The sequence below is a fragment of the Rhamphochromis sp. 'chilingali' genome (assembly GCF_963969265.1).
Source record: "Rhamphochromis sp. 'chilingali' genome assembly, chromosome: 8".
NCBI lineage: Eukaryota > Metazoa > Chordata > Actinopteri > Cichliformes > Cichlidae > Rhamphochromis > Rhamphochromis sp. 'chilingali'.
Window position 1 is genome coordinate 26667299 of NC_137935.1, and position 26429 is coordinate 26693727.

At 40.6% G+C, this 26429-nt stretch overlaps 1 protein-coding gene across 1 annotated transcript; it reads right to left on the minus strand.

Moving 5' to 3' along the window:
• Positions 1-2932: 2932 nt before the first annotated feature.
• LOC308401320 (uncharacterized protein) lies at positions 2933-4823 on the minus strand. Its single transcript, XM_080889476.1, has 3 exons — positions 4107-4823; positions 3726-4008; positions 2933-3593 (listed from the first exon to the last, which is right to left on the minus strand). Exons 1-3 carry the CDS (start codon positions 4367-4369, stop codon positions 2940-2942), a joined length of 1200 nt encoding a protein of 399 aa, XP_080745602.1. The 5' UTR covers positions 4370-4823; the 3' UTR covers positions 2933-2939.
• Between the last annotated feature and the right edge of the window lie 21606 nt (positions 4824-26429).

Here is a 26429-nt window from a genome sequence, read left to right on the forward strand (position 1 = left end):
AAGTAGGCTGAGGAACAAAAATCTGGAAAAAGGAGGGGAAATTTCAATTGGTTTCCCCCCCTTTTTTAGAAAGGTGCTGATATTAAATAACCGAGTTGAATACTTGGCAGTAAAGGTTCAAGGGGGAGTTGCTTAGTTGTGACTTCTCTTGGATTTTCAATAATACAGTGGCTCATCTGTCCATTTTTACCTCTCCTCTTTTCTCCTCTCCTCTTCTCTCCTCTCAGTAGATGTCACTGCAGTTCCATCACCCACCAGGCGAGCCGACGGATTGCAATGCATCGTGGGACGTAGACACCCTCAGGTTACGATAGCAGTGACGAAAGGGACTGGAGGGGAGGAGAGAGGTGTGGAAATGATATAATGAGGGGAGGAAGAGGACTGATAAAAGGAAAAAGAAAGGAGACAGTCCGGTAGAAACATTTCATCCTCACAGGTAAGCCCTGCACATGCAACGTGCACATCTGATCCTAAATCCCAAATGTATACAGTAGCACAAAATTGCACGCCACAGCAGTTGATGGTGATGACCTGTTAAAGCACACACACTCACACACATACGCGTGCACACTCACATATCCCAGTGATGCAATTAACTGTCATGGCCCATCTCCTATCAGTTGTTAATGAAGAGATAAAGTGTTGTGGCATCAGGGGAAATGTGAGTGAAGATAGAGGTGTTGTTGACTTGCCTCTGTCAAACAGATAGCAATCTGTCAGCTCTCCGGTGCTCCACCACTTCTGCTGATTGGACGCCACTGTAATTACTTTATTCAATATGGGAAATGAAAAATATCACTGCTCATCAAGTGACATTTCAAGCGCTGTTTTTACTTTGCTCAATACGTGTAACTTTTTTTTGTATGTCAGTTTGGTACTTCTCAACAATCCGTTTTTCTGTTTTTGCTGTATATGTACCACGTTTATTGCTAATGTGTTCTGCCTGCCTGTCATGCAGTTTCAGAACAGACTAAATGCTGAGAGAAGTGATTTTTCATGGGTTAATCCCCCACTTTTCCTCTAAATAGTTGGCCTCCTCAGTGAAAACAACCCTTAAGTGAGTCCAACTGGCACTGTCTCTGTTCTGTCTTCCCTGATGGTAGACCATTTACCAGCAGATTGTTTTAGACTTGGCTCTTCCCCAGCAAGTTGGGAAGAACTCTATCGCTCCTCTCAGGAAAGATCAGCTGCAAATTTTTGAACATTTTTAGGAAGTGAAGCAAGACTGTGAGGTTGGGCAAAAAAAACGTAAGCGCCACTACTCTATAAGCATGATCCCTTGCCAAATTCAGGCTCTGGGCAATAGCCTTGCTCCCTGCCTTTCTTCATCCCATTTTCTCCCATGGTGAGGGAATTTCCACATCACAGTAATTCTACTAAACATAATTACACTGCTTGTTTATAGCGTATTTTAACTTTGACAAAAGCATCCCTGGAAGAATTAGTACAATTATGTTGGGATGACTTCTCTTTTAACATGCGTTTTCTCTCTTGGGTAAACGCATTGTTTGAATGTTGGGTTGCACTCACTGGATACTGTTAAATTCTTTTCAAGTACCTGTTTTGGCAAAAAGAGAGAAAGAGACGTGAAACATTAGTGAGGAGCAGAGTAGGTTTGTGTGCGTGTGAACCTGGTTTTCCTTTTGTGCAAGAGCAAGTCTGTGTGTCGAGTGTATGCCTGTGCAGTTGTAAGCATTTTTATGTGTCACAGTTCAGCAGCAGACAAGTGGAGACAAGCATTAAACGCCCTCTTCCTCTACTAATCAGGGATTAGACAGTGTTAAAGAGCATAAGAGAGAACCATAAAACAAATGAGTGTGTGAAAGAGACTGTTGAAAACGCCTATGAGGAAAGGAAATGAATGGCTGTCTGATGTTTTGTCTTAGGCATTTGATAGTGCCAGTGTTTGATTTCCTGCAATTTCTCAGTTATTACGAGTTTCATTTCCATTTTGACTATTCGTTTCAGCCAGTGACCATCAGAAACGTTGCATAAGTGTTTTGAAACAAACGAAAAAGAAAATAGTAAAGCAAAGAATTTTTTTGATAACTCTCACCTTTTTTTAAACTACATGTTTATGAACATCAAACAATGTCATCAGATCAAAGAAACTTAAAGAAAAACAATACTGCCATTTATTAGAGACTGCTTGAAAAACTGACAGTGGCAATTAGACAATGCACACTTTAATTATTGTAAGAAATAACGCATTGCACAGATATAATGCAAATGAAAAGCATTTACCTCAATTGATTTACAGTTTTTTACAGTCGCTAACAAGCGCCTACCCATACTTCAGATACTTTTTCTAAACTCTTAACACAGACCCACACCTACAAAACACAATTGGCCAAATGGATAATATCCTTCCCAAAAATACACTTTGTTAAATATATACTAACTCCTCATTTCAAAATTAGAACACATCTTTCTCTGCACACACTAACTGTACAAAAACACTATAAATCTGACTCAAAATGAAATTAGTCTGTCAAAGAATAACACTTGTTTTCACTTCACAAGGTACATGCAGTCAATCAAAGTACACCAGGTTTCAAAATACTGGCTATTATTGACATTACAAAAACTGCATAGACTTTTATGTTTCAGTGTCACAGGTATTTGCATGCGAAACATGCAATCCACCATATTGACACCAGAAATGTCTTGGTTGGTAACTGTATGTCCACATGTACAGTAATGTTCACATTCAAAAGCATTCCAGTAAAAAGCAAACAAGTTTTTGTTTCTTTACTGTTTACCACAGGAGGTACAGTAGAAACACGGTATGATAGGACAGAGAAAGTTTTACAGTATTGCTTACAGTGAACAAAATATCCATGAAACACACAAGAGCATTCTGAACAAAAAAACAACAGCAAAAAGCCAAGATAAAAAGGGGGGGGAGGGGGGCTAAAAAAAAGGCAAAAAAGTTGCATCTAATCTCTGCGATCTTCAGGGTTAGGCCACATGTTTTCATCAACATCACATCTGATGTCAGCCAAGTCGATGCACCTGGGATAAAACCGCCTGGTATGTCGGATCCACCCTTGGCAATCGTCAACTGTGATGTCCCTGGAGCCAGCATCCATGGCTTCAAGGAGGGACATCTGGTCATGTGGCTGATGGTCATAAACCTTCCACCGCCATGCAGAAAAGAACTCCTCTATGGGGTTGAGGAAAGGTGAATAGGGTGGAAGGAAGAGACTCACCAGTCTTGGGTGGACTTCAAACCATGTTGTTATTGCTTGCGAGTGATGGAAAGCCACATTGTCCCAGGTAATTACAAAGGTCCTCATGTTTTCACCCTCCTGACCCTGCTCTGGAACCAGGCGCTGGTGGAGATCATTGAGAAAGGCAAGCAAGCGCTCTGTATTATAGGGTCCAACCTGACATTTGTGAAGGAGTAATCCTGCATTTGCAATTGCTGCACACATGGTAATGTTTGCCCCTCTCTGTCCTGGCACATCAACTGTGGCCCTTTTTCCAATTACATTCCGTCCACGTCGACGCCTTTTGGCCAGATTGAATCCTGCCTCATCGATGTATATGAATTCATGAGGGGCCTGGTTGGCCTCCAATTCCATAACTCTCTGAAACAAAGTTTATGTAAGTCATGTTAGTACTGTATACCATACTGTACTGTAACCTAGTATTGTGTAGGTTACCTACTTGCAAAGTGCAAAGCTTATAGAACTGGACATTGGATTGAATATACACTGTACCTGGACATATTGTCGTCGTAGCTCCTTGACCCTCTCACTGTTCCTCTCAAAGGGAACAGTGTAGAGCTGCTTCATCCGCACTCTATGTTTGGACAATGTCCGCGAAATGGTTGTGAGGCTGATTCTATCGATATTGTCGAATATCTCATGGTCCGCCACAATTCTGGTTTGTATTTCACGCAGTTTTATTGCATTATTTGCAGTAACCATTTCCACAATGGCAAGCTCCTGATCATTACTGAGGAGCTTTCCTCTTCCCCCAGAGGGTGGAAGACGTTGCATTCTTTAGAAAGACAGACAATTCAACATATGCATTACTGTATGACCATATTGACATGTCAAGTGAGAATAGGAACAATCCATGTAAAATGCAATACTTACCTGTTGGTTTGTTGAAAGGTGCGTATAATGGAGGCAACCGTTGACCGCCTCAAATTGGGCTGCACTCTTTCACCAGCCTCTCTTAGTGAAAGACCATGGTTGATTACATGGTCAATGATAGTGGCACGGATTTCATCACTGACTACTGTTCTTGCAGCCCTTGGAATGCCACCACCACGCATTCTTACACCTATACCTTGCCCTCTCCTTGGGCCTGCTCTTCTCTCTGGGCCCCTTGCTCTTACTCCTCCTCGACCAGACATTACAGTGTTTGTCTTTTTTTTGTTTCCAAAAACATCACTCCTCAAGGTCTTGCCTTATGAACCCCACTGAGTCTAAGCCAGAATGGAAGAAGGTGTGGTTGGCCCAATTTACCCAACATAAATCAGCTGTGTGTCAATTATTCAATTGTTTGTTTGTTTACAGCTGAGATATATTTTTGATATTGATATTGTTTTTGTACTGATATCATTGCAGGGGCAGAGGTTTTTATACTGTATCTACGGTTTGGAATATTGTTTTTGCTATTGTGGGATGTTGTGTGTTAACATTCGTAGATACTACAAGAACAGTCCATAGTTTTGTTGGGAGGTATAACTTGTCTGTTAAGAAAATGTAAGCATTGTGGAAATGTGTTCACTGACTGCATATTGGGTGAACACGACATGAAATGTGTGAATGGTATGGCCACAACAGACCGATCCTGTGCTAATTGTGTTTAGAGTTTTGCAAATGTGACAACTGTTTGGACAAACGCTTGTTAGCGACTGTAAAAAACTGTAAATGGATAACGTAAACTTTTATTTGACTCTTCCTCAAGGGTAGTCAGTGTTGTTGCGTAGTGAACTGTCGAGTCCTCCAAAACTAACATTGTCCTCAGTAACTATTTCATCAACTGATTTGCTGTTAGAAGAACACAGAAAGGTTTTTTTCTCTCTCAATCTTCTGATTATGGTAGCCGCAGAGAGTGTGCTGTGACTGGGTTGTACTCTTTGTCCTTCTTACCTCATTGCCATTCCATGGATGAGATCGTTATCTATCACAGTTGCTTGAATTTTATCTGCAATTACTATTATTGGTCTTGCTCTTCTTGTTGCCCTCTTTCTCCTCATCAAAATTCACATGCACTCCTACATGCTTATATTAATCTCATCATCCTCCTGTCCCCCAGATGGTTTCCATCCATTTTTGTACTAAACTTCAACTTTCTGGTGCTGCCTGTGCACTCTGAACTAGTATATATTGGTTTAATTGCATCATTGCCAACAGGTGTGAACACTTTTGCATCATTTTGTGTAAGCAGTGACAGCTGTGCTGTAATTGTGTTTAACTTATGCCACCTGTGGTTACCAATGTGCATCACAAGTGTGGCACAGGGAAAATGTGTTTTAGCGAGTGAGACTTTGTTTAAAGTTTTGCAGAAAGAGTAAATTAGATCTGCAAATTGCATCTAACTAGATGAAAGCTGTCAAGGTTTGCCAAAGGGAGCGACTGATTCAATAAATGGGTTCACAGCATTGAGAACTGGCTTCAGAGAATGGTATCTGCTGTTTTATCAGTATGGCTGCTGTATCCATTTTTATGAGAGCACAGTTTAAAGTCAAAAAAGTAGTGTACATGAAATTGTAGTAAAGCAACCAACTGCAACGGTCAATCAGCTACAAGCAAGTGAAAATTTCCAGTGAATTACTTTGCAACAAGAATGATTGAGTATAGTCTTTAAAATGCATTCACGAAAAAATGTTTCAAATGTTTTTTGCACAGTAGCCCAACTTGGTACTGGCAAAGTCAAATGATACACTTTTCTTAAAAACACATGAATGCCAAACACCAGTTCTCAACTGTCTCAGGTGGAGAGGAACAACATTGCACATGCTAAGTGGGTTAAAATGCCTGAAAGCCAGCATGTGCTGGCTGAGCAACTTTTACTGGAAATTAATGAGGTGCCATCTTGAAACGCAGTAACAAGTTCTCTTGTTATGTCTTCAGAGTCTTAAAAAGAGCTGTGTAGTGTCCTGCCATCTCAAAGAGCCATAAAACTTGTGGATGTTTCACTCACACCAGTTAAAAAGGATAATATTTCATTGTCTCACCAATACTTGAGGCAACACACCCACACCAAAGCAGCCACTTGTGTTCTCTTTTTGTTTTTTTTAAACTCAGTGCTATTTTTGGTCTGAAGACTTTCCCATAATATTCTCTTACTTCGAATAAATCATTCTGCCACACACACACTGCCATTCCGCTGCTGCTTCAGCGAATGCAAAACTTGGGAAGCGTATTCCACATGTGATAAGTTAATACAACTGGGAGATGGGTGCTAGCGTTTTTGTTGCACGTACATAAATAGGGATTTGATGAGAAGTGATAAAAAAGAATGAAAGAAGCAGTTTGTAGGGAAAACGTGACAGCAGGAGAGCGAGTGAGACAAAGATACATGCAGAAGAAAAAGGAGAGAAAGAGCTAGAGTTGAAGAAGGCGAGTCTTCCTGGGGATATAGGAATGATTAATGTGAAGCTGTCAGAGAGGTGGAGAGGGGAAACCACAGTGATGGGGGAAGAGTCATGGCCAGGTGCAGAGAAAAGAATATGACAGAGATGGGGGGGGTGGGAGAGAGGGAGAGAGAGAGGGAATCAAAACGGGCTTTAGAGAGTGAGGAAAATGTGCAGAGAGAGAGAGCGGTGAAAGCATGAAAGGGGTTTTTAGGAAAGACTGCTTAGAGGGAATGAGAGGCAAAAAAAGAGGTGCAGAGTGAGTGGGAGAGGATGAAGGTGTGAAAGAGGATACAGCAGAAATTGCTGAGAAACAGAAAGGGAGGCAAAGAGAGCAATACAGAGACAGGCAGGGACACCAAGATGGAAAAAAGACACAGCGGTACCTACTAAGATGAGAGACTTGTGATAGAGTGTCTTACGGTTTCTGTATGAGAGCCTACTGTGTGTGTGTGTGTGTGTGTGTCTCAGAGAAGGAGAAAGAAAGAGATTAACTATCTGAGCAAAATTAACTTGTGCTTTTTTAAGGCTTTTTTTTCCCTTTAATGTTCAGCATCATAGTGTTTGAGTATGCGTGTGTGCGTGTCTGTGTGTGTGTGACACCTTACTGTTAATTAACCTGAAATTATATTGGTCTGTAACCAGCTTTAGTGTTCAGCTTCCCCTTTGACCTTGCTCTGCTTTTTTATCCCATTCTATCAAATGTAGAAACCACTTCCTAGTTGGTTCACCAGTCATGGTTTACTGTGTGTCTTTGTGTGTAGGTGTAACAAGGTGTAGCAAGGCTAGAATTTGTAGACAGGACCGTAATGGGAAACTCAGTCATAACAGCTCTATTTGTTTAGGTTCCACTCAGTAACTGATTGATTTTCTATGAGAAGAGGTGAATCCATCAATGTGTACTTTGAAGCAGTATGAACACAGGTAGGCGATGATGGTGTATGCACATACACAAAAGGTCAGTGCAAATTAAACACCTGTATTTGTTACCCTGAAGATTACTGTAATTTCATGATGACAACTGATGATGACACACGTGTCATATGTTGTTGTAATGGGGTAATGTGCTGAGCCCCAAGTGGCCAAAAAACTCTATAACTAACATGGTAACTTTTTCTTTTTTCTTTAACTTACCAGCTCAAAGTAAATGCCATTTATACAGGGTATTCATTATACAATTATAAAATGTTGTATAAAGGGCTTGCCTATAAGTCTTGCTTTCATTAAGCAGTTCTGTACATGTGACATTTATAAAATGTTCCAAGGAAATATTTTAATTGTTGTTTTAATTGGTTAAAATAAGAATGGGTTTAACTCCTTACAGCATGCTGTTTTGTGTGATGATAAGTCCAGATGAATTTCTAGTTTGATTTGTGCACACCTACATATGACTTTACTATAAATTTAAGCAAAGCTGGTCAAACAAGTCCTTCTCTCCCTCCTGGGATCAATATTTCTGCACTTTGGTTTGGTTTAATCTCATAATCCCCAGACATACATTTCACCATTCTATGTACCCTTGACATTACTGACATTAATGGCCCTCGATACACCTCATGTTCATCATTATTTGCTGTGATGTTTTAAGTAGCAACTAATAACTGGCACCTTCTGTCTGTGAGCTTCCTTCTGTGAATCACCACCTTGTCATGTTTTTTTTGTGTGTGTCCCAATAATCCCTGGGGTTATGTTGCTGGGGGCTTATGCCTCAGGTAGGGTTTCACAAGGCAAAGTGGTGATAAGCCAGACAAAGGGCAATTCACATTACACGTATGGGAAAATGAAAAACATCTAGAGACCATTTTTACTCTGCCCAGGACAGTTACTTATGCCCTGCCACTGAACTTGGCTTCAGGAGAGTGCTTGAGGGAGAGTGTCAGTTTGCTGAGCTCTAGCTTGAGGGAGCCAGCCTGGGGTCAAACCAGAAGTGACATGGGTCCACCCTTCTGTGGATTGTTGTATTCCCACAGTCACTGCCTATATGTTGGGGTTTCTTCCACTGGGCAAGAGGGTTGTCTGCACTTTTGTGCCAGATGAAAGTTCAGAGTACTAAGCTTTCTTGGAGTCACTACTTATGGTGCTGGAGGGTGCCCCACCTTGTGACTCCATTGTCACTGGTCGGAGACTTCAACATGGGCAATGGCAGTGAGACCTGGAGTGGCGTCATCAGTAGGAATGGCCTACCTGATCTTAATCTGAGTGGTGTTCTGTTTTTGGACTTTTGTGTCAACCACAGTCTATCCATAAAGAACACCTTCTTCAAGCATAAGTGAGTTCTTTTGGGCTCCTGGCACTGAGACAACCTATGTAGCAAGCTGATCCATTTTGTAGTTGTATCATCAAATCTTTGGTCATATGTTTTGGATACTTGGGTGAAGAAGAGTCCACTGACTATTACCTGGTAGTTAGATTGGGTGGTGGGAAAGACACTGGACAGGCCTGGAACATCCAAACGTATAGTGATAGTGGGCTGCCCCAGTCTGTGAGATCATCCATTTCCACCTCCAGTAGGTCTTTGACAGCATTCTGAGGACGCTGACGATGAATGGACCATGTTATGCACCGTCATTGTTGAACCAGCTGCACAGAACTGCAAGGTGGTTGCACCGAACTGAATGATGGACACTGGAAATGAAGGGAGCCATGTAGCTGAAGAAGGAGTCCTATTGGGCTTGGTTAGCTTGTGGGACTGTAGGGGAAGCTCACATCCTTTGGGAATCTCTTCAATACTTTGAGGATCTCTTCAATCCCACTTATATGCCTTTCAGAGTCTGGTGATGAAGGGGATAACTCGGCCATCACTGGGAATGAGGTCAGGTACTTAAAACTTCTCAGTGACAGGCCCCCTTGGGTGGATGATTTGCTTTAGAAGTTGTAGGGCTGTCTTGGTTGACACACCTCTACAATGTCATGGGGCATCTGGCTTATTGTGTTGAATTTCGCAAGAGTTTCCCTGTCATTAATTCTGTTTATAATATTTATGGACAGAATTTCTAACTAGAGGCAGGTGGTGTAAGTAGGTGTCCTCAGGATCTTGTCTCTGCTTTTTACACATGGTGGTGGTCACCAGCTTGAACTGAAGTGGTTCATATATGAGTGTGAAGCAGCAGGAATGAGAATAAGCACCTCCAAATCTGAGATAATGGTTCTTAGTAGGAAAAGGGTGGAGTGCCCACTCCAGGGAGAAGGACAGCCTCAATACACAATGAGAAGTTCAGTCATTCAGAGGGACTCAGAGTAGAGCTGCTACTCTCCTGCATTGAAAGCAGCCAGTTGACAGGGTTCAGGAATCTGATTAGGGAGCCTCCTGGGCAAGGTGTTCTGAGCATATCCTACTAGGAGGAGGCCCTAGGGTAAACCCTGTACACGCTAGAGAGATTGTGTCTCTCAGCTGACTGGGAATACCTCTGTATTCTCGTGTATGAGCTGAAGTAATTGGTTAGGGAGAGGGAGGGCTGGGCTTCTCTGTTTAGGCCACTGCTCCAGCAACTCGGCCCTGGATAAGCAATAGAAGATGGATTAATGCAGTGGTTCCCAAACTTTTTTTGCTAGGCCCCCTTTGTTTTACAAGAAAAATGCCCCCCCCCCCGCACGTGCACGCACAAACACATCCTCCAACCACACACACCCTTATTTTGCTCCATTGCTGTTTATTTCACAACTCAAACATTTAGTATACAATTAAGCAAATACAAGTAATCTGCAATAAATTACAGGTAGTAATAAAATAAACTACTAACTCTTTTATGCTACATCCACATCTACACAAGTATTTTTGACAACGCAGCTGTTTCGTCCACACGTAAACGGTGTTTCGAATCACCAAAAACAGAGATTTTTTAAAACTCCTTTTTTACGTTTACGTGTGGACGAGGAATACAGAGTTCGTCATGCAACGTCAAAGGTATGTGCCTTTTTCCATGTCACGCTGTCTGCCACATTATTGTTTACATGAGATGAATTGCAGAATGGCAGATAGAGACAAAATACTGTTAATCTGACTATCTACGGTTTTTACAGGCTTATATACACACACGCAGCTACTGTCCCTCTAGAAAGGCTGAGGCGTCACGGTGCGATTATTTTACGTGTAGTTGTTTTTTTTTTTCCTGTGTAATAATATTCAGCATTGCTATCAATTCATTTTCAAAAAATGCCTCTCTGTGCAAAATAGGTTTAAAAACATAAACAACTGTGAGATACTGTTAGTCCGTGATTTAGACAGGGGGAACAAATCATGGCAGGATCAGCCTGATGTTATTTGTATCCCACTGTAACTTTACTGTATAAAGAGCTAACATCTCCAAAATGTCAGGAGTAGTTAGTCATTAAACAAGTGTTTGAACTAAAAATCAAGAATGTGGGATACTGTTTGTCCGTGATTTGAAGAGCCCAGCGAAAACCAATTCTGCAGGGGAGACCTACCTTGGCACTTGTGCAGGTGAAGCCAAAGGGAAGATATGCTTCACCATATTTTCTAGTCTTTGGCTTAGAATGAAGTTGGTTTGGAAACATATTCAGCTATGCTTCATCTCCTGCTTTGCGTTTCTGTGGGCGCCCTGTGCTAGCAGTGTCCAAGCGTTTTGTCCCCCCCCCCCCCCCCCCCCTTTTTTCATACCACGCCCCCCTGCAATGGGGGCGGGCACCACACTTTGGGAAGGTCTGGAATAATGGATGGATGTACAGGTAGTGCTGTATGACTCTGAATCCAAATCCAAAATAGTCCATATTCAATTCAATTTTATTTATATAGCGCCAAATCACAACATAAGTCGCCTCAAGGCGCTTCATAGATACAGAGAAAAACCCAACAATCATATGACCCCCTATGAGCAAGCACTTTGGCAACAGTGGGAAGGAAAAACTCCCTTTTAACAGGAGGAAACCTCTGGCAGAACCAGGCTCAGGGAGGGGCGGCCATCTGCTGCGACCGGTTGGGAAGACAGGATAAAAGACATGCTGTGGAAGAGAGACAGGTTAATAACAGATATGATTCAATGCAGAGAGGTCTGTTAATACATAGTGAGTGAGAAAGGTGACTGGAAAGGAAAAACTCAATGCATCATGGGAATCCCCCGGCAGCCTATGTCTATTGCAGCATAACTAAGGGAGGATTCAGGGTCACCTGGTCCAGCCCTAACTATATGCTTTAGCAAAAAGGAAAGTTTTAAGCCTAATCTTAAAAGTAGAGATAGTGTCTGTCTCCCGAATCCAAACTGGAAGCTGGTTCCACAGAAGAGGGGCCTGAAAACTGAAGGGTCTCCCTCCCATTCTACTTTTAAATACTCTAGGAACAACAAGTAGGCATGCAGTGCGAGAGCGAAGTGCTCTAATAGGGTGATATGGTACTACAAGGTCATTGAGATAAGATGGGGCCTGATTATTTAAGACCTTGTATGTGAGGAGCAGGATTTTGAATTCAATTCTGGATTTAACAGGAAGCCAATGAAGGGAAGCCAAAACAGGAGAAATATGCTCTCTCTTTCTAGTCCCTGTCAGTACTCTTGCTGCAGCATTTTGGATTAGCTGAAGGCTTTTCAGTGAGTTTTTTGGACATCCTGATAATAATGAATTACAGTAGTCCAGCCTGGAAGTAATAAATGCATGAACTAGTTTTTCAGCGTCACTCTGAGACAGGATATTTCTAATATTCATCCAACTAGGCCTGAATGCAGTCCCTTTGCAGTTTGTGTTTTTAAATCCCTGTAGGATTGCAACCTAATAACTTATATCAATAATTAGTTTTGCAAAGAAGGAGATCCACTTGCATATAATGTATTGAACAGGTCCCAGTCCGCAGTTTCCTTTCAGTAAAGGGTTTGCAGAAGTCATGTACAAAGCACATGCAACAACAAAAACGTTATAATCCAGACACATGCTTCGTCAACCTAATCAGCTAATCAAAGCACTTCCTATGTCGGAATAATCGTCATCACTTTGTCAGCATGAACTATCACATGGTTTAATGTGCGCCATTGTCTGCTTGTAAAAACAACACTGCTTATTGACAGAAAAGTTCAGGATATCCTCAACAAGTCACATTACGATCACCGTCAGCAGGCAGAAGTGAGCTTCATTGACTCAACAACCTCTATGAGACCCCTTTCACAAATTTTTACAGCCTCTTCAAGAATAAATACACATGGATGCTTCACATCTGGCACTTTGACAGGTGAGGTAAACAGCAGACTGACAGTTTACACTTAGGATAGATGAGGTGACTCAGAGATAAGAAGGTAAAATACTGCGAAATAAGCAGCCACATATCAATTTTTTATGCCTTATTTATTGTTGAGTGTTCAAATACATTAAAATGTAGTGTGTACACAAATGTTTGTAGGCAAACTGCAGTAGAAGCTTGCCAGCTGTCCACGGCTGGCAAAGCAGCCGGCTGAAAAAGGTCTTCATAATTTTATATGATGAGCTGGGAGTGACTTACTGTGGCATACAGGCCATTACAGAACTCAGCCTAAAGGACACCATTGACTTTAACAAAACCAAATTAGGGTGCACAAGGAGTGAAAACAGACTACTTTTCATTCACTATAAAATATGTGAGATACACTTTCAACAAATAAGACCTGACTTTTGTTAGGCAATTATAAAATCAGAAGTTATATTACTGCTGTAATCGTATCTTCCCATAAGAACAATAAAGTGCACTGAAGTGATCTGCAAATGCTGAACTGCCATATAGGTGACCGTCTGCCCCAAGAGTTTTGAATTTTATTCATTTGAAACTGTAAAATCATTTTTATGACATTTCCATTTTCCTGTATATTATGCAGCAGATGGAGATGGAAAATATGGAAAATAAAGACAAAAAAGCGACACACACTGTAAGCAAGAAGTGAATTGTTACTAGTTGTTTTGCTGGAGAGTTTACGCTAAAAGAAATCAGTATGTGAGTTTTCAGAATCAGAATCAGAAACTTTATTGTCATTGTCATGAGAACAACGAAATTAAGAATGGTCCCCGATCATTGCATCATCCCTAGCAATATCAAAATATAAATAAAACAATAAAATTCAATAAATAAAATAGATAGAATACTTAAAATACTAATAAGATATAACAGTAAAACATTCACATACATTCCCACACACACCTAATAATAAAATTAAAAAAAATAACAGTTATTTTATGTACAGCTTTGGTAGGAAATAATTCAAATTATTATTATAAGTTAAAACACAAACAAACAAATGCCTTAGTGGAAAAAGTCCCCTTTCGGACAAGAACTATGCCAGTGGGCCAGGAGATCGACACATTTTTATGTCATTAATGATCATCTATGCAATGCAGTTAAAAGAATATACACTGTTTTATTTTCTTCTGTATTAGGAATTTATTTATTCACAACACCTGGTACAACATGGTGCCAGAGAGTCTCAGTAGCTTTTTATAAGCCTCTGAAGCTAAAAATGTAAGTTGCACTGAAACAGAGTGAATCTGCAGCTCTGTGTGTCAGAGGTACCAAAGGACGTCTGTCTATCTATCTTCTGTCTGCTTCTCTCTCTCCATCCCCCTTCCCATACTTCAGTTCACACTTTCTCCCTCACTCCCATTATCTCAGTGCAGAGTGTGTAGGTGGTACAGAGTACATGATGACTGATTAAATAGTACAAGCAGCCTATACTAGAGGTTTCATTAGTCATAAAAGACCAATTCGCCAACAATTAAGACCAGCTTCACTGACTTTAATGACACCACACAGACTGCATGAGCTCCACCACTTTACAAGATAAAAGGACCCCAAGACTATTAAAGAAAATATGGAAAGTGAGATGAGGTTTTAGAAGGGAGAGAGCTTTGAGGGTGAGTACAGTACATGCTTGGTGGTATGTTTCTTGCAAAATAATGTATTGTCTGTGCACACTGCGTAACGTGAAGCCAATTAGAGCAAAGCCATGCTTGGGTTGATTGAAAGGAAAAGGATATAATAGTGTTCTTGTGCAATATACTTCATTATATGCTGTTACAAGATAGGCAGTAACTTAAGCAATGCACTGCAAATGAAACTAACTATGGGGCCCAGAGCTGTTTCTTGTACCAAGCTGTAAACATGTTCCTGCTGTACATTTGGGCAATTTAGCACAGGGGCCTGTGGGTATTTCTCAAGATTGTTTCTAACTATTTAAGGAACTGCGGTGTTTGTCACTTCCATGTTGTCCGTTGTTGGAATATTAGTGCCTTAGTAAGACATATGTGTGTGACATGGCAATGGCTTGTGTTCCCAGTAAAGTTGTGCCCGTCAAAAAATCCAGTAGAGATGTTCTAAATTAATATACGTAGCTGCTCTTTGGATGGTCTAATACACTGTCTTACCCTCAGAGTTAAGTGTCTAAAGAAAACTCATCTTATCCAGTTCTATATTTTTTGATTAAAAGCAGAAAAGAAGATAATAATAATAATAATAATAATAATAATGGATTGCATTTATATAGCGCTTTTCAAGTCACCCAAAGCGCTTTACAGCACCACTATTCATTCACTCTCACATTCACACACTGGTGGAGGCAGCTACGGTTGTAGCCACAGCTGCCCTGGGGCAGACTGACAGAAGCGAGGCTGCCATATCGCGCCATCGGCCCCTCTGGCCCACACCAGTAGGCGGCAGGGTAAAGTGTCTTGCCCAAGGACACAACGACCAGGACAGAGAGCCCGGGAATCGAACCGGCGACCTTCCGGTTACAGATACGGATGATAAATAAAAGTAAAGATTAAAGTATTTCCAACTTTCTTAACGTCTGGATATTCATTATGAACATTATTTGGATGTCCTTGCTGGACTTTTAGCAAAGGGGACCTTGTTTGTCATAACCTTTGCGTATTTTCCTTCTGGCATTAACAACAAAGCAAGCAAACAAACAAACAAATGGGACGTTCAAGGGGAAACAATAATACATAAAATAATTTATTTAATAATTTCTCCCTACTTCTTTGATAGTGTCTTTGGGTCTGAGCAGCATTTTCTGGATCTGTGCTTAAGGAGAAATTATGTTTGGTTGTTTTTGTTATTATGATTAGTTTTTATTATCACATTACATCCATAATCTAAACAGGTAATCTCACTGACATTGAGATCTCTTTTTCATTCTCTTTCATTGGCAGCAGTGTACTTATATACAGTTTTTTTCAAGTCGAGTGTGAATAACGAGGTACAGCTAATGTTAATATGTCCGGTGACCTGACACTGTAAGTTAGTAAGCAATCTTTGTGGTAGAGTTTTGTAAATAGACACCATATATGTCTTCTCTCTTTGATTCAATTGGAAGGATACACCTTTAAACAGAAGATGCAATGATGAGTAAGACACGAATTGCCTGTAATGAATCGTAATGCACTTTGATACACAAAATCAACACCTGACTACAAAAGTTGTGTGATATATGCAATAGAGCTGGGAGTATAGATTTGATTGACACCAGTGCTAGTGTCATTAACACCCTAGGGAAAAAGGTTGTCCCCTGGATGTCCTTGTATAATTTCCTACTTGCCAGTATTTGAAAAAGGTTCCAAAACTGGATTGCTGTCTCTTGTCTCAGAGTCTTAAGGCATCATGTTCTCCCTCATCTGCTCCTGTTATACACTGATGGCTCTTGAAGTTATGTGGTACAGTGTGGAATGTGAGAATTTTAGACACGCTGGCCCTCCTAATTTAGCATGCAGGACCTGAGGAACAATGCCTTTCGATTAGACCCAGTTTTGTAGGAGAGGGAATGACATTGATTGGCCGAGGGAATGGGGATTGACATTGATTGGTCCCGGCTTGTTTGTGCGGGCAGGAAGTGATTTGCATAATGCAGACATTTGCAGTCTGCTGAGGCTCTGTACGTGGTAAAGGAGGCCAGAATATAAAAATCTGGACTTAACAGCAGAAAAAGGGCACGACTGAGATGAATGCACTGTTGTCTTCTTTTATGCACATATAAGCTCATTATATTTTTGGTCAGTTTCACAACTTATAAGGACAGAAAAGGACTTAATTATTCAGGGGGTCTGGTAACTGCAAATAGAGACAGATAAACAGGACAGAAGGAGGTGAACAGAAACGGCTTTTCCTATATATTGAAAGCAGCCAGTTGACAGGGTGTGTGTGTGTGTATGTATATATATATATATATATATATATATTTATATTTGTCATAAGGCCAAGATGAAGGAAAAACCAAAAATGATATTTTTATGAGTGAGAAACAAGGGGACAGTAATAAAGAGTAAGGGGCGGTGCAAGGCAAAGAAGGGGAGAAGGGGAAGAGAAAATCAAGAGAGGAGAAAATAAAAGTTAGAGAAGAAGACTGGGAAGAAAAGGTAGCAGACACCAGAGAGAACAGGGAGAGTGCTGTGTCTCTTGGTTGTCTTTGTTTATGGTGACAGGGACAGGTGGAGGCTGACAGCAGGACCTTTACAGACAGCCAGTTAAATAAAGAGGGGATGGAGAGATGGAAATGAGCTGAAAGAGAGGAACAAAAGAAGAAGGGAGACGCGGAGACTAAATGCCAGTCCCCAAATGGCTGCCAACCCTTCTGTTTTCTTCCGGCTCAGAGTTGTAGTGCCATGTGGTTGATCAGCTGCATAGATCAAACTGCTACAATTATTTGACCACCCCTTTGTCTGTTCAGTTTAAGCATTACCTTTTGATTATGGTGTCAACAGTGCAGGGGCATCATGGTTGCCTTGTTCCCTGGATGATTAATTGGAATAAATTTGATGATCCTCCAACTTCTCATCTACAGCCATCACTAAGTCAGTGTTTTAATTAAAGCTGTGTTTTATGCCTAAATGACGGCAAGGCTGTAGACATTCTATCTCTCCAGCTTTACTTTATGTTCAGTGCTAATTTGGAAATAGTAAGCCAACTTAGTAAACTGAGTTTGCCAGAGTTTAGTGGTGTTTACGTTAGTTGATAGAGTTGTATTGTTGATTGTCATTTATGCTTAGAAATATTTAACCATAGATGCTTAGAAGTGTATAATTAATTGTGTAGTGATAAGTTGTGTGATCTTTAACAGGCTACAGAGGCCTGGTGTGCATTCCACACTGGGAGCATGGGAAAGTTTGTACCTTGTTTAATTGTTATGGTAGGATTAACGTAGTTACATCTGTTCTAGTCTAAGTGCTTTTCTGTTTAGATGAACTGCTGGACTTCCTCACCGGGGGGGTCTAGTCTACCCTCTTCCTAACCAAGGATGTTTGCTTGTGTGCTTTTATGACCCTTTGATCAGCAGTAACATACACACACACACACACACACACACACACACACACACACACACAGTATGTCATATGTTAATGAACCTATGCATATTCATGTAACCTCAATAAAAGGACAGTGTACGGGAGGACGGACGAGAGCTACTGGGGTCAAGCGAAGGAACGGCGTTTGTCTGGTTCTCTCCCGTGCACGAGTACCATGAAGAAGTTTGCCTACTTGCGTCTTGCTTGCAGTGTAATTATATTGTCTTAACGTTCCAGCGAATAGGTTTATGCTACAAACCTATCATTAGTGTTTATCTCAAAGCATCGCCACATGAGGATGGTTATGACATGATGCCACTAGCAAGGCTGCATACTTTCTTTTTAATGGAATATATGTTTGAAGGGTGCTTCAAAGTCAAAAGAGTTAAAAGAGTAAACATCTCTGTCACACATAGTCTATTTCTCACACACTTACAGATGAGCCTTTGAACCTATGGGGTATTACAGGATTGTCTCACAGTGATTACAGAGGATCAGGGTTGCAAAAGGGGGGGGGGGGGGGGGGGAAATCCCCCCACAAACAAGAACAACAAAAAAGAAGAACAAAGATGCATATGCGTGTGGACATACACATGCAGGAATATCCCTCACACGCAGATAGACTCACTCGTCAAGCCAGGAACTCCAGCCACTTTGACAGGGATAATCCTGTGGCAACGAGAGAGGGTAAAGTTAGGAAGAGACAAACCCAAACCCAGAAAAGCCGATTAGAGGCTGAGGGAACAAAACCCAGGCGGTGGGAGAAGGAAGAGGAGAAACAAGTAGCAGAACACCAAAGCCAAGCCAACCCTGACACAAGAGGCTGGTTATGCCTTATAGACTGGGAGAACAGAAGGGGAGGGGGAGTGGATACAGAGCACAAGAACAGATTGTGGGGAGGGAGAAGGAGATCTACAGGGAGAAGGTAGAAAAGGTAGACGGTAGTCGGTGATGAATTTTGATAGAGAACCTTGGAGGGAGCTGGGGGGAGGATTGTGAGATCTTAGGAAATAGAGACAAAAATGACGTTTCCCATTAAATTTATAGATATTGAATATTATTGATAGGTTTGTATCATAAACCTATTTGTTGGAACGTTCAAGACAATTTAACAACACAGCAAAGCAAGACACGAGTAGGCAAAGTTCTTTATGTTTCTCGTGCACGGGAGAGAACTGGACAAACGCCGTTCCTTCGCTTGACCCCAGTTGCTCTCGTCCGCTCCCCCGTAACACTGCTCTTTTATTGAGGTTACATGAATATACATAGGTTCATTAACATATGACGTATACATACACACAAAGAGTACCTTGCCTGTGCGTTGTGTAAGTATGTGTGTGTGTGTGTGTGTGTGTGGGGGGGGGGGGGGGGGGGGGAGTCCAGCAGTTCATCTAAACAAATGGCACTTAGCGTAAAATAGATATAGATGTGTTTGCTTTACCATATATCAGCAAGAAAAGATACAACCTTGCTCATGATCCCAAGAAGTGTGTGATCTATGCCAGAACACTCTGGAGAGGAGTGAACGCACCCCCCTCTTCATGCTACACAGGGTTGTTACAGACCTCCTAGGATGAGACATTCTTTCAATCTACAAATGATTATATACTTCTAAGCATATATGAGTAGATATTTCTAAGCATAAATGACAATCAACAATATAAACCAGACAGACATCAGGCAATGCACAGCGTTCTGTGAAGCACTTTGGCATACCTGTGTTTTTTTAAATGTGCTATATAAATAAAATTGTATTGTATTGTCATAAATGGAACGAGAAAAAGGTGAAAAAAGTCAGTCCACGTAGATGCATTTGTCCTTGTCACAAAGCTACTCTATATCTCTCTTTTTCTCTCTCGCTCTTTTTCTGAAGTCACACACACACACACACACACACACACACACACACACACACACACACACACACACACACACACACACACACACACACACACACACAGCCAGCAGAACACACATTCTCTTACTTGCTCCCTGTGCAGCTATGTTTCCATGAAAATGTTCATATATAGCCAATTTACAACAGAATATGTATTTTCCACAGCAGGGTTACATTATGTCCTTATTCATGTCCAGGGGTTTAGAGCCGCCCTTAATATCCACAGCGAGCTAGATAGGAAAAGGATAATGGCAAACAAAACAAAAACAGAAAAGAAACAAGAAAAAAAAATACCCTGCAATCTTTCAGAGACATAATGAAATAACTTCATTTTGTCTCTTTACTTCTCAGTCTTTGTCTTTTCCCTTTACTATTCCCTGTGCATTGCCTGATGTCTGTCTTTCTATTACACTGTAAGGATTGTAGAGTTGTTTTTCCAGTCAGTGATAAGGACAGGTCTGACACTGGAGGAGCCAAATGTGTTGTAAACAGGAAAACACAAAAACACATGTCTGTGCACATGTGGACACATATAAAGAAAAGACTTGATCCTATCTCTGTATAGTAAAATGGTGTGCCGATATCAGCAGCGATAGATGGATTGGGGAGCCTTATGTATGTCATGATAAGCACTGGAAACATAAACTTATAGGTAGAAAATGGAAGGGCTGGATTAGATATTCCAGCAGGCTTCTTAACCTTTCCATCACCACAGCTCCAGATGATCTACATTCAGATGATATTTGGCACCTATGGTTGCATGTAAATTTTTTCAATCTGTTCTCTGATCATTTCGATTATATTTAATGAAGGCGCTGTTACGGCATTTGCTTACTCGGTACAAACAAAATCACGTGTGACTGCAAACACAGAGAGCCAAAAGAAGAGGGCTTTTTGTTGTGCTTCTAGCCCTGTCACTTCCTGATGTCCTGCTGTGATTAGATGATAAATACTGCAATTAGAAACTCTGACAGAGATAAATGTTGTTGGCCATTGTATGTTTGGGAGAATACGTGCATGTCTAAACCATCTGTGGCACTTATCACTTATCCTTAAATTGCAGGCTACAAGGGCTCAAACTAAAGAAACAAATATACAAACAATCAAGCAAACAAAAGTTTCTTTCAAGTACATCCAACCTCTTTACACACTGAGGAACGTTTCTGTTAATGTTTTCCGTCTTGGCTCTTACGCGATATTATAGTCGCTTCATAAAAGTCACATTTATTACCTAAACCACATTTAGAGCAAACTGTACTAATCATTGTTTTCATACTGCAATTTATAGCACTGTGCAAAAGTTTTGAGCCATCCCCATGTCTTTATGTTTTTCTTGGAAAATGGGAAATGGATACAGTGATTTATTGAAAATGTGCAAACAGAATTTGGATAAATCTACAAAGCGTATAAAGGAACAATTTCACAAGATGATGCCACGCTGCTTCAGTAATGTTGAGGTCCGGGCTCTGGGGAGTCTAGTCCATCGTGTGTTTGTATATGGCACGCTTTTACTGCACTGGGAGTGTGTTTCTAATTATTGTCATGCTGAAAAATGAAGCTGTTGCCAGTCAGATGTTTTTTAGATGGTACTGCATGGTGGATCAAAATCTGACAGTAGTTTTCTGAGTTTATAATTCCATCAATTATAACAAGATCTCCAATATAACTGGCTGAAATGCAGCCCCAACCAAGACAGTCCAGTTTTTACGCACATCTCAGCCTTTTCTGTTATCCTTCCTTAAGAATGGCTTCTTGACAGCCATCCTACCACTGAGACCATATCTGATGAGGCTTCAGTGAACAGTTTTACAAAATTACTTTCAGGTACTATTCATCCATTTTTATTTATTTATTGTAATTTTTTGGTAGCTCTTTTTCTGTGTCTTTTTTGGAGCTATCTTTATCTTAACAAACTGCTTTTTTATACCCTGAAGACTGCAATAGTAGCTGAATGTTAGAGGAAGAACATGCTGACGATGAAAAACTGGTGGACAGCAATTTTGTGTGTGGATGTGCAGATTTCTAATATGAGCTCATATGTATTCTTTCCTTATACTGCTCTTCCTTCTCATGTTTAATATGTGATTTTACTTCGTCATAGGTGAGCTTGCAGGTGGAATTTATAAAGGCAATAGTCAGTATGACTGTATTCTGGAAGGAGTCATGCAGGAATTGGAAAAACACTGCAAATTGAAGTGTCATAAAGATATAGAGACAGGATGTAGCTATCAAAAGCCAGGACAAATTGGCTAGCAAACAGAAACAAGCTTATCCAATGGAAATGACAGGCTAAATACATCCTAAACAGCTGCTGGGATACAGAAAACTGCATATGTATTGTGCTTGTGTTTTTATGAATGTTTGGTCAGTCTTCGATTACAATAGAAAGAGTTAAAGTTTGTGACAAAAGCTACACTATCTATTTTTTCAGCCCCTTGTGGGGAAAAGCAATTTCAGTACTAACAGTTTTAGACAATTTAGGCTGAATGAGAGCAGAGAAAACAAACAGACAGTAATATTAAGAAAAAATAGGGAAATAGAGGCAAAGCTATTTTGACGAAATAAAATTCTGAGTGTCAAAGTGGGAAAATTAAATCATGATGGTGAGGGGTATAACCAGGGAGGGTAGGGAACTTAGAAGTGGGAGGGAAAGAGTTGAGTATAAAAAGGATAGGGGGATAGACAGAGATGGAGACAGAGGAGTAAAAGTATTGATATTTCCAGCATAAACACTCGTCCTAATGGACCTGGAGAGCTGAAGCTAGAGATCGATCAGAAGACAGAAGTCTCGGCAGATGTATGGAAGGAAAATATACCTCTCACCTACTGTGAAGAGGGCATAGGAGGGGCGGAGGAATAGAGGGTGGAGATTAGGATATGACCAGACGCAGTGGGCATACAGAAAGAGGGGGCCGAGACTGAATCCTAATGCGCAAAATGTATTTTTCATGAGAGTGGAATCAATAGTGATTTGGATTTTTCTCTTTGTAGCTGGAATGAGTCAAGTCTGAGCAATCTAAGAGGTAGGCTATCTGGAAATCAGATAGCAAGGATGGAGAAGACGAGGCAAGGATGGAGAAGAGGACTGGATAAATTAGTGGATAGATGGATGGATAACTGAAAAGATAAATGACAGCAGCAGTTTATTAAAAGGAAGTTCCTGGAACTGGATGTGGGAGGAGGACAAAGTAGGGTGGCGGTGTGGGAAGGTGATGGGCGAATTGGAGGTGTACCTATGTCTTGGAGAATTTGACCTTCAATTAGGGTCATTCTGAGTCAGTCTTTACTTTCTCACAGAAAGTTTCACAGAGCATGGTTTTGCTGCAACAGGTGCTGTTATTTCTACATAAGAATGGGTTGTTTGCCTTTCCAAAGGACATTAAAAAAAAAAAAAACATTTGTCACGTCTAAGATTATTTTAGATTATGTATAGGTATCTGAACACTCTTTTGTGAAGTAAACTTTGATATTTTTTTGGCAATAAGTCTTTCTTGTTTTGGCCCAGACAGACGAGAACATAAATAAGCTTACCGCTGTTATGTTTGTGGAACTAGCAGATCATTAGCTTAAGTTTGCTTCAGTCTTAAAGCAGTTACAAACAACTAGTCTGGCTCACAGCAGAGCTAAAAAAATATGCCTGCAAGCAGCTCTAAACCTCTGAAAATGACATGTTGTGGTTTTATCTGGAGTTATGTGCTATATTTTCTTCACTCTATGTCTACTGACATCCTGGAGCTAGTTACCTCTATGAAGTTGCCAGGCAACCAACAGAAATACTAGGAAATCTTGTCATTACAGTGTAGTTGCCAAGCAATAATAGTTACATGTAACCCCCCACAAAAGGTAAAATTTTGTTTTCACAAATCTGTTTAAGTCAAATATAAATTGGAACACAATCCAGAGTGAATGTTAAGATGCTAAAAGTGATCATTCAGGTTTAGTGTGTCGCCGTGACATCACCCACACGTTTGTAATGGTGTGTTTTTGAAGCCTCAAACCATCATCATTTTAACCACTGCCATCTTTTTTTGTAATGTACAGTAGAAATAACTGAATCTGGACAAAGGGGTGGATTGTCAAATTATCAGCTAACGTTAGCATGCTTGGTTAACAAGGCAGATATATAGACTCTATGTGTGCATGGGCAGACACAGATAGCTGCAAATATTTGTTCAAATATAAAGATGAATGTACCAAAAATAGAGTGCTGTCACCTCATACCAAAGGCCTTTCTGTGTAGAATTTGTTCTCTCCGTGTCTCCTTCCTTCAGGTAATCTGACTTTTTCCTGCACTTCAAAGGCAGATTCAATGGTTTCTAAACTCCCTAGATGGATGGATTCTCCAAAAGTTAAAAGGTTCAGTTTAGTGGCTCCAGTAAGCTTGAGGCAAAGTCTAGAAAGTCAATAACATTCAGCAATTTCAAGTGACTGGCGATGCAAAGTGGGTAGGTCCCGAGTTACACTATTCTCAACAGGAAGGAATGTGATCAATGAGAGTGAAAGGTGCTGATACATTACAGTGGTGTAAATAAATACATCTGAGGGAATCACTTCCTCTGTGGACGCCCCTTAACAGAGATATCCTGGCTATAACTGCCTATGTCAGCATCTGTTTGTCAGTCAAAGTGTCAATGAATATAATAATGCAAACCTTAAATAGGTGAGTTAGTTAAAAACAAATAAATTTAAATACCTGGGATCATCCAAGACAGCGGACAGTGCAGTGCAGTGACAAAGAGAGGACAGGTGAAGCAGGTGGAGACAAGTGTTAGGAGTTATTGTAGACTGAAGGATAGCATCAAGAGTGAAAAGGAACGTTTATAAGATGGTTATACATGGTTTAGAGAAAGTGGCACTAACAAAAAGAGTAGGAAGAGGTGAAGACGGTAAGAATTTCATCGGGAGTGACCAAGAGGGACAGCATTAGAAAAAAGTTCATCAGCGAGATAGCTCAGGTTGAGCAGCTTGGAGACAAAGTTGGAAAGGAAAGGCTTAGATTATTTGAACACTTGCAGAGGATATATTGGACAAAAGGTGTTGAATATGGAGCTACCAAGCAGGAGGAAAACATGAAGACCACAGAGAACACATGTACAGGGGCGGTGTGACAGATGAGGATGCTAAGGATAGAAAGATGGAGACAGTTGATCCTCTGTGGCATCCCCTAAAGGGAGTCGCTGAAAGAAGAAGTATTCAGAAAGAAAAACAAAATAAGGTAGTAGAGTTAACAATAGAAAAAAAATAGATGTAGAGACCTTTTTGTACCAAATAATGACTACATTTTAACACTGGTGTCTTTGTAGATTGCTCACTTTTACACTCAGCCTCAAGTGGCCGTTTGAGGAACTACAGTTTTTGGCACACCCATTTTGGCTTAATTTTAGAAGGTTGACACTTGCTGCAATTGCAGTGCAAAAACCTTTATTCAATTTATTCACAGAAGGTGACAGAACATAAATTTGTGCCAATGCCTGTCTTCACCTTCCTCACTGAATTGCAATAAAAACAGGTAATTTCACACCCGAGTATGTGTGTTTCAGTTTATGTTAATGCCTTCACATCTTTCGTTAACACAGAGGAGTAACGTGTGGATGAGAAATGGTGGGGGAGTCTTTTTCTCATATGCTTTCGGACACATACATGCGCATATGCAAACACAGACGCAAAACTACTGCTGCTGTTTCTTACATCTGAATCCTCTGCAGTACGTTCACACAGGCTTTATGCAAATCATGTGAGGAAATTAGATACATGCTACAGTGCTTACACATATGCATATACACACACAGTAGAGTTGCTTACACACACACACACGCACACAGACACAGACACGTGGACCCAGACAGTCTCTTATTCTTTTTATGGCAGCACCTGAGCTTGGCTTTAAGTACATATTTCATGCTACATTACCCCCTATGGCAGCAAACGAGGAGAAGAATCGAGGAGACTGAAGGAGGCAGATAGATGAGGCTCGGCAATAAAATGCAGACTTCTTTCTCATCCAATGCATGTCTGCCTCAACATCCCTTCTGCCTCTTCTGTCCTTTCTGATCCATCTAATCTTTATCCCCCCGTTTCTTCTAGCTTAATATTTTTAATGGTCACTAACCTGAATAGGCCACAGACGTGTTCCTACTGGGTCGCCACGACAAGAGTAGTGATATGTTTTAATGAGCCAAGGACACAGGGCAAGAAAAGAAATTTCTCATATGGGTCTTATTGCAAAAAAAAAAAAAAAAAATCTAGCCGTCTCACTCTCTCTTATGTTCCGCTTTAAATGTTTCACATCATTTTCTCCATTTCATTGTGGATGTATCCATATACATTAACTTTTATTGTCATCATTTTATTCTTATTTTATATAATGTTACTTTGTGTTTATAATCGTTTAGCTTATGTTTTGCGGGGTTAGCTGGATTGAAGCCATGCTAATAAATAAATAAATAAAATTGACATATATAGATCAATTGGCTTGTGACTGCACTCCGACAGCTTTCAGGTGATTGGCCATGACCGGTGGCAGATCAATCAGTCTCAGATGTATTTGATTCTGTGCCAATCAAATTAGCCTGACGTGCACCTCTCCAGGAGTGTTACTAAATGGTGCACTGTAGACCACAACAAGTGTAAATGGCCAGCTTGGTAGCAGAATGCAGTGAAAACACACAAATCAATATATCCAAGGGATATTGA

What these genes read in the sequence shown, in the direction of transcription:
- LOC308401320 (XM_080889476.1), bottom strand. Translation starts at nt 4,369, where the DNA reads ATGTCTGGTCGAGGAGGAGTAAGAGCAAGGGGCCCAGAGAGAAGAGCA. An exon ending in ACCTTTCAACAAACCAACAG is followed by an intron (nt 4,009 to 4,106) that starts GTAAGTATTGCA and finishes GTCTTTCTAAAG; the next exon opens with AATGCAACGTCTTCCACCCT. An exon ending in TACGACGACAATATGTCCAG is followed by an intron (nt 3,594 to 3,725) that starts GTACAGTGTATA and finishes ACTTTGTTTCAG; the next exon opens with AGAGTTATGGAATTGGAGGC.